The sequence below is a fragment of the Caenorhabditis briggsae genome, assembly GCF_000004555.2.
Source record: "Caenorhabditis briggsae complete genome, chrIV, whole genome shotgun sequence".
In the NCBI taxonomy this organism is placed as follows: domain Eukaryota; kingdom Metazoa; phylum Nematoda; class Chromadorea; order Rhabditida; family Rhabditidae; genus Caenorhabditis; species Caenorhabditis briggsae.
The window spans coordinates 15,571,394-15,580,200 of NC_013487.2; the positions used below are offsets into that span (position 1 = coordinate 15,571,394).

Below are 8,807 nucleotides of genomic sequence, written 5' to 3' on the forward strand. Positions count from 1 at the left end.
TCGACGTTTTTAGGTCAATTTCGAGTCCAAAATTGCCGATTTTTGTCGTTTTCAATGGATCTACAGTAACCCCAGAAGTCATTTTGAGCCAAAAACTGTAGATACGGTCAAAAATGGAATTGACCGATCTACAGTAATAACCCAAATTTCATGATTTTTGGCTCAAAATCCATTTTTTGACGATTTTCTGGCTAAAACAGGCCATTTTTAGCATAGTTGTGTGCCAGAATTACTGTAGATTGATCCTGAGAGACAGGTATAGTAATCCTCGAACTTTAAGCGGAATTCGAGAAAACTGAGCTAGGGATTACTGTAGATGGACTTGAACTAGCTTGCCAAGTCGTTTGAGCGCGATTTTGAAACATAAAATTGTGGTTATCGAGGCACTTTGAGCCAAAAATCGACAAATTTGAACATTTTCGAGCCAACTACAGTAATCCAATGGACCAAAATTTCATGGTTTTTGGGCTTAGAACGACCATAAAACCCTACTATTTTGAAATTGGAGCAGCATCTACAGTATTCTTGGACCGATTTTCTGGTTTTTTGGCACAGAATGATGCCAAAAATTGCATTTTTGACCATGTCTACAGTAATCCTGAACCTAATAATACGATTTTTGCCTCAAAATGGCTCATTTGGCTTCGTCTACAGTAATCCAGAGCCAAAATTTACGCCTTACGGCTCAAAAAGGCTCAAAAATGTCATTTTTGACGGTAGAAGCTCCACATTTCGTTGTTTTCCACCCTTTCCACAGTAATCCTAGTCGAAATTTATCGTCAATTTTTGGCTCAAAATGACTCATTTGACCGTATCTACAGTAATCCTGAGCCAAATTCATCGGATTTTGGCTCAAAATCACCCCTGGGGGGTTACTGTAGATCCATTGAAAACGACAAAAATCGGCAATTTTAGACTCGAAATTGACCTAAAAACGTCGAAAAGTCACAGGATTCAATCCAGAATTTAATTCCAACCGGTCAGGTACAGTAATCCCTGTGAAAATGACGAAATTCGTATCTACAGTAATCGTAGGCCAATTTTTCTGATTTTTGGCTCAAAATCACTCTAAAATAACAAAAAAAGAAAATAGTACAAAAAAGTCGTTTATTTAGACGAGTAGTGAGAGAGAGAGTGTAGCTCAACTGATTCGATTCTTCCTGGTGTCCCACATCCGATTGCTCATCCTCATTGGTTCTTCTTATAATAGTACTTATCAATGTTGGTGTCCAAGAAGACGACCAACGGATCGACAATCGTCTCGTAGAACATGACGGACCCTTGCGTCTGTGGCAGATACAAATACACCAGGAAGCACGCCTTCAGAATGTAATATAACGGGAAAAACGAGAGAATCGCCTCCGAGAAAAAGTCAACGAGGTAGAGCACGGCGAAGCACGTCCAGTAGATCAGCCACACCGTGTCGTCGTCAGTGTCCTTCGTGCGGATCGCCTGGAAATGAGAGTTTAGCTGTCTAGATGAATTTTAGGGTTGTTAGGCTGAAAATGCAGCGTTTTGGCGTCATTTTAAGTCAAGAATCGAAATTTTTGGATCAGGATTACTGTAGATTGGGTCAAAAGAGTCATTTTAAGTCAAGAATCGAAATTTTTGGATCAGGATTACTGTAGATTGGGTCAAAAGAGTCATTTTAAGTCAAGAATCGAAATTTTTGGATCAGGATTACTGTAGATTGGGTCAAAAGAGTCATTTTAAGTCAAGAATCGAAATTTTTGGATCAGGATTACTGTAGATTGGGTCAAAAGAGTCATTTTAAGTCAAGAATCGAAATTTTTGGATCAGGATTACTGTAGATTGGGTCAAAAGAGTCATTTTAAGTCAAGAATCGAAATTTTTGGATCAGGATTACTGTAGATTGGGTCAAAAGAGTCATTTTAAGTCAAGAATCGAAATTTTTGGATCAGGATTACTGTAGATTGGGTCAAAAGAGTCATTTTAAGTCAAGAATCGAAATTTTTGGATCAGGATTACTGTAGATTGGGTCAAAAGAGTCATTTTAAGTCAAGAATCGAAATTTTTGGATCAGGATTACTGTAGATTGGGTCAAAAGAGTCATTTTAAGTCAAGAATCGAAATTTTTGGATCAGGATTACTGTAGATTGGGTCAAAAGAGTCATTTTAAGTCAAGAATCGAAATTTTTGGATCAGGATTACTGTAGATTGGGTCAAAAGAGTCATTTTGAGCCAAAAATCAAACAAAATGGTCTAGGAATACTGTAGATATGTTAAAAATAGTAATTTTGACCTATATACAGTAATCCTGGGATCGAAATGAAGTTTGAGCTGTTTTGATAGAATTATCAGGTTCTCATAGTCATTTTAAGCCAAAAATCGTGAATTTTGGCCCAAGATTACTGTAGATAGGGTCAATATAGTGAGTTTGAGCCAAAAACCGTGACATTTGGAGCCTTCGGGTCTTTTTGAGCCAAAAATCGAAAAATTCGGAGTTTTTGGGTCATTTTGAGCCTAGAATCGAGAAAATTGGATTAGGAGTACTGTAGATTAGGTCAAAAGAGTCATTTTAATCCGAAAATCGTAAAATTTGGACTAGGATTACTGTAGATATGTTAAAAATGACATTTTTAGGCAAAAATCGCAAAATTTAGGATTATTGTATATTTCCGGAGCTCTCAAAATCAAGCAATTTTGAGATATTTTAAGCCAAGAATCAAGAAAATTGGGCTAGGATTACTGTAGAACCGACTTTACAGTGCATTTCGATTTCAAAATGGCTTGAGGGTTGTTAGGCTGAAAATGGAGCTTTTGGGGGTCATTTTGAGCCAAAAATCGTGAAATTTGGACTAGGATTACTGTAGATACGGTTCTGGCTTGAATTCTGTAAATTTTCGACGTTTTTAGGTCAATTTCGAGCCCAAAATTGCCGATTTTTGTCGTTTTCAATGGATCTACAGTAACCCCAGAAGTCATTTTGAGCGAAAAATCAGGAAGTTTGGTTCAGGATTACTGTAGATACGGTCAAAAATGGAATTGACCGATCTACAGTAATCCTAACCCAAATTTCATGATTTTTGGCTTAAAATAGCCCTCAAACTTCAAAATTGAGGTACTGAGCTCAATATGGAGCATTTAGGGGTCATTTTGAGCCAAAAATCAGAAAAATTGGCCTAGGATGACTGTAGATACGAATTTCGTCATTTCCACAGGGATTACTGTACCTGACCGGTTGGAATTAAATTCTGGATTGATTTCTGTGACTTTTCGATGTTTTTAGGTCAATTTCGAGTCCAAAATTGCCGATTTTTGTCGTTTTCAATGGATCTACAGTAACCCCCCCCCCCCCCAGGAGTCATTTTGGGCCAAAAATCTAGAAATTTGGTCCAGGATTACTGTAGATACGGTCGAAAATTATGAATTCGGTCATGTTAAGCTTCAATTTCAGCCTTAAAATGACCAGTTTTCGGCTCAAAATCACACTTTTGACCCTATCTACAGTAATCCTGATGAGTTTCTGCCGATTTTAGAGCCTTTTTAGAGCCAAAATGACCATTTCCAAGCGATTTTTCACAATTTTCAGCACTTTTGTAGTCCGAAATGACCAATTTTGACCTCGAAAAAGCCCCAAAAAGACCTAAAAAGTTGGGATTACTGTACCTTAACGCGATGCATACGCTTGATAACGGAATTTCGTGTCAAAAACTAGCTTTTTTAGGGTCATTTTAAGCCAAAAATCGCGAATTTTTGATTAGGGATTACTGTAGATAGGTTGAAAATGCTGAATTCGGCCATGTTAAGCCTCAGCCTCTAAATGACCAGTTTTCGGCTCAAAATGGCTTGTCTTTGGCTTGAAATGGCAATCTACAGTAACCCAGACTCGATTTTGACGATTTTAATGTCTAAAAGAGACACCATTTTTGCCCTCGAAAAGCTGGGGATTACTGTACCTTAACAGAGGCATACGTCGGATATCCGAATCCAATCAAATTGCATAGCAGACGGCGGCACCACCGAAAACCAAATAGAATGCGGCGAGCGCGAATACGAGATACGATACTTGATCACGTTGAATGCCCACTGATTCGGCGTATTGCATTGCCATGTCGAAGATGGTTCCGTGCGATTGGGCAAGGAAATTGTGCATGTCGGACTGAAAAATTGGGGGATTTTTGGCTGAAAATTTGGTTGGGAATGGTCTAAAATAGGCTGAACATAGTCTAAATTAGGCTGAAAATGGTCTTAAATGGGCTAAAAATGGTCCAAAATAGATTTGAAATAGTCTAAATTAGGCTGAAAATGGTCCAAATTTGGCTGAAAATGGTTCAAAATAAGCTAAAAATGGTTTGAAATAGATTAAAAATGGTCCAAAATAGACTTAAAATGGTCCAAAATAAGCTAAAAATGGTCAAAAACAGACTTAAAATAGTCTAAATTAGGCTGAAAATGGTCTTAAATGGGCTAAAAATGGTCCAAAATAGGCTTTAAAATAGTCTAAATTAGGCTGAAAATGGTCCAAATTTGGCTAAAAATGGTTCAAAATAAGCTAAAAATGGTTTGAAATAGATTAAAAATGGTCCAAAATAGACTTAAAATGGTCCAAAATAAGCTTAAAAATGGTCCAAAATAGGCTTAACAAAGTCTAAATTAGACTGAAAATGGCCCAAATTTGGCTTAAAATGGCTTAAAAAGGGCCAAATATCGTCTAAAATAGGCTGGAAATCATCCAAAAACACTTAGATTCAGTTCAAAAACGCCCTATTCAAAGCACGGTCTCCGTTTTCCGAGTTTTTTAGGACTGAAAAATAGTATTTTGGAACATTTTTGAGCTCAAAAATTTCCAAAAAAAAAATGAGCATTTTTGAGATTAAAATTGTCAATCTTGACGTCGAAATTCTGAAAAAAAAGGCTTAAAATCGCTTCGGCCTGCTCTTTTCAGCCATTTCTGGCTGTTTCAAGCTGATTTTGGACCTATTTATTGGTCCATCTTGATCTTAAGCCCATTCTAGACGATTTCTAGCTATTTGTTAAGCGATTTCTACTAATTTCAACGGATTCCGAGCCATTTTTGAGCTATTTCAAGCGTATTGCTCATCCTTAATTGCTCACCTGAGCCAACATGATACCATCAGCGGGTGTCACCCGACGATCCAACGCGGGACGTGGCGATCTGGCGGCGACGGCTCGCTGAGCACCGGCCACCAGCTGAGCATTGGTCACAGCCGCACGAGCCGAACCACCGATTGGTTGTTGTTGTTGGGACATTAGTAGTTGTGCTTCCAGAAGTTTCCAGAAATATTCTAGAGGAACAGAGACGAGTTTTGGAGAGCTATGGGGAAAATACTGTACTTTTTTGGGGGGTGCTCTCCACGTGGTCATTGTGGAAGAAATTGGCAATTTTTCACGCTGAAAATGGCTGAAAATAGCCTAAAAGTGACCTGAAAATGGTCCATAGTGACTGGAAAAAAGCCTAAAATGAATATAAATGATTCAGGATGAGCAATGAACCTAAAAGAGGCAAAAATAGCTCATGAAGCCCTATTTCAAATAAACTCTGAAAATGAGTCCTTAGCTCCTTTTAGGATCAATATTTTTGCTTCGACTTAGCCAGCATATGATAGAAGAACTCGAGAACTACAAAATGAGCCTATTTGGGTTACTGTAGCTTAGGAATGAGCAAAGTTACAGGCCAAACTTTGAGCCACACCCATTTTTCAAGGAACCCCTTTGAGTGGGCGGAGCCTAGCCGAGTTTTTGACTCTATTTCAACGTCAGATTTGAGTCTGGCATGTTCTGGGCTTCAAAATGAGCATCATATTGCCTAGGCTCCGCCCACTTTAATTATTCCAGCGCGTCGCGGTCGTGCGTCGCGTGCCGCAGGGAAATTTCAAAGTGGGCGGAGCCTAGGCGTGTTTGGGCTCATTTCAAAGCATTCTTTGTGCTAGATCCAATTTTGACAACTTTATCTCTCAAAAGTGCACCTCCACACACTTCTAGGCTCCGCCCATTTCCACAGGACCCCCTAAAAGTGGGCGGAGCTTAAAGTGGTCGGAGCCAAGGCGTGTTTGAACTCATTTTGAAGCATTTTCAAAGCCAAATCTTGAATTTTACACGTACAGAGCTTCAAAATGAGCCCCATGCATAGGCTCCGCCCATTTCCATTTTCGGACGCGTCGCGGTCGTGCGTCGCGTGTGTCATGGAAAACTCAAAGTGGGCGGAGCCTAGGCGTGTTTAGGCTTATTTTGAAGCTCTCGGCGTCTGGAAATTGAATTCGGCATCAAATTATGTGATTTTGGTCGTATTTTTGGTCCATTGCTCAGCCTTAATATTTTAAAAGTCTGGATACTTAAAATACCGTGTTTCTAGCAGATTTCAGACAATTTCTGGGCATTTTTGACGATATTAGCATTATTGCTCATCCCTTATCTTACAGTATCGAGTATCGCTACGCCCTATGGTCCCCCAAACGACACACCATCCGCCAGATGACCGTATCCACTGCCACGTGTCGTCGGATGTTCGAAGCGATCAAAGCGCAGCATTTGGAGAGGGAACAGGCGATTTATGAGCAACACTATGTACAGTATTGCTCATTGTTAGGAGCATACGTTAGTGCGATTCGCGATGATGTGGTAAGTGCTCTTTTTTGGCGGAAAATTGGCCCACTTTAAGCCCCGCCCACTTTGGACGGAGCCTAGCTGATTTTGGGCTCATTTTAACTCAATTTTATAGTCAAGTTCAGATTTGGCATGTTCTGCGCTTCAAAATGAGCCCAAACACGGCTAGGCTCCGCCCACTGTGATTTTTCAGGCGCGTCGCGGTCGTGCGTCGCGTGTCAGAGGGAAAATTCAAAGTGGGCGGAGCCTAATCGTGTTCAGGTTCATTTTAAAGCGCTAAAAACAATCAAATTCGAATTCGTCATGAAAAATGCTTCAAAATGGACATAAACTTGGCTAGGCTCCGCCCACTTTCAAAAAATGGGCGGGCCTTAAAGTAGAACTATTGAATTTTGGTCTTTTTGTCGATGAGAAATGCTCTAAAAAGGCTAAAAATGGCTCTGAAAACCCGAAAATTCAAATTTCCCGCCAAAAATTTACCAAAAAATGATCCAAAATCCCTTTAAAATTGAGTTTCCAGGTCACTCGTGACCGTAACCCGCTGATGTTCGACATTGCCTCGTTCGAAATTGGACAATTCATCCGGAAACAGAAGAACGACGCTGAAAAACGCAGAGACTTCCAGATTCTGGCAGATATCATTCACAAATCCATTGGTGATAAATTGAACGTTTTTTGAGTTAAATTTTTGATTGTTGAAATGAAGTTTTTGTTGATTTTTGACTGGAAAGTGAGATTTTCAGACATTTTATCCGCGAAATTCGAATTTCCCGCACTTTTGTACCTCTATGTAGCCGGTTTTTAGGCGATTTGTGCATTTTGTCGTATGGTTCGGTGTTTCGGTGCGGTGTTTGCACAGAATCGGTGCTACCGTAGTCTAGAAACTCAAAATTGAGAGTTAGAGACGCAAAAAGTGCTTTCTAGGGTGGTTTTTGATGGGGAATTCGAATTTGATGTCAAAAATTGTCAAAAAAAAACAGTTTTTTTTTAAATCTGGAAAACCTCGAAGAAAAAATTTTTTTGGAAAAACTCTAATTTTCTCAAAATTTCTCGAATTTCAGACATTCTAACCGCGAAATTCGAATTTCCCGCACTTTTTTACCTCTATGTAGCCGGTTTTTAGGCGATTTGTGCATTTTGTCGTATGGTTCGGTGTTTGGGGTTGGTGTTTGCACAGAATCCAAGCTACAGTAACCCAAAGACTCTAAATTAAGAGCTAGAGACGCAGAAAATGGGGTTCTGAGGTGAAATTTTGCGGGGAATCTCAATTTGATGTCGAAAAATGTCAAAAATCAAAAAAATTTTTTTGGAAAATTTTGAAAAAATTTTTTTTTTTTAACTCTGATTTTTTCAAAATTTCTCGAATTTCAGACATTCTAATCGCGAAATTCAAATTTCGCGCACTTTTTTGCCCCCGCAACAATCGTTTTTGAGGGATTTGTGCATTTTGTCGTAAGGTTGTTTGCACAGAATCGGAGCTACAGTAACCCAAAACCTCTAAATTGAGAGTTAGAGACGCAGAAAAGTGCGTTTCAGAGTGAAATTTTGTGGGAAATTCGAATTTGGTATCGATTTTTTGCTATTTTCGGTATTTTTTTTTTGAAAAAAACAAATTTTGAAAATTTTGAAAAAATTTTTTTAAAAAGTTTCAATTTTTTTCGATTCTTGGCTTATTGCTCTTCTGGAAAGACAATCTATTACATTTTCGATCGTTACTTCAACTGTAGTGCTGAAAAAGGGGCGGAGCTTAATAGACCACGCCCACAAAACTATAAAATATCATAACTCGACTAAAAATAGTGCTAGAAATCTCATTTTTCCGATGAAATACCTCAAATTTTCTCCTTTTTTACCCTAAAAAGACCAAAAAGTCCAAAAGAGCATCAACCTAACTAAAAATGTACACAAAACATAGTGATATGATAAGGGGAAAAGGGGGTGATTACTTTTATTATGGCACTTTTTGGGTCCATTATAGTCATATATGTATGTATGTCTATTGATAATAATAATGACTACAACTATACGATAACATTGATAATATTGATTTTGGTCCATATTTTTATACTTTTTCAGTCAAAAAAATTTTTTTGACTGAAATTTTTTTTTCGAAGTTTGGGATTTTTTTTTCTGGAAAATTCTATAGAAAATACAGTGAAAATGCATAAAAAATTATTAAATTTGACTACAGTAAGCCTTTTACTACACTTTGGAGAGAC

The 8,807-nt window shown here is 38.4% G+C and overlaps 2 protein-coding genes across 2 annotated transcripts; one reads left to right on the plus strand and one right to left on the minus strand.

The window, feature by feature from the left end:
- Positions 1-1,188: 1,188 nt before the first annotated feature.
- Positions 1,189-4,117, minus strand: CBG23909 (the record flags this gene model as incomplete). The annotated part of the gene is made up of 2 exons (XM_002647079.1): positions 1,189-1,452; positions 3,974-4,117. 2 exons carry the CDS (start codon positions 4,115-4,117, stop codon positions 1,189-1,191), a joined length of 408 nt encoding a protein of 135 aa, XP_002647125.1.
- Positions 4,118-6,456: 2,339 nt separating this feature from the next.
- CBG23907 lies at positions 6,457-7,267 on the plus strand (the record flags this gene model as incomplete). The annotated part of the gene is made up of 2 exons (XM_002647078.1): positions 6,457-6,603; positions 7,109-7,267. The coding sequence occupies 2 exons, from the start codon at positions 6,457-6,459 to the stop codon at positions 7,265-7,267; spliced, it is 306 nt and encodes a 101-aa protein (XP_002647124.1).
- Positions 7,268-8,807: the final 1,540 nt, after the last annotated feature.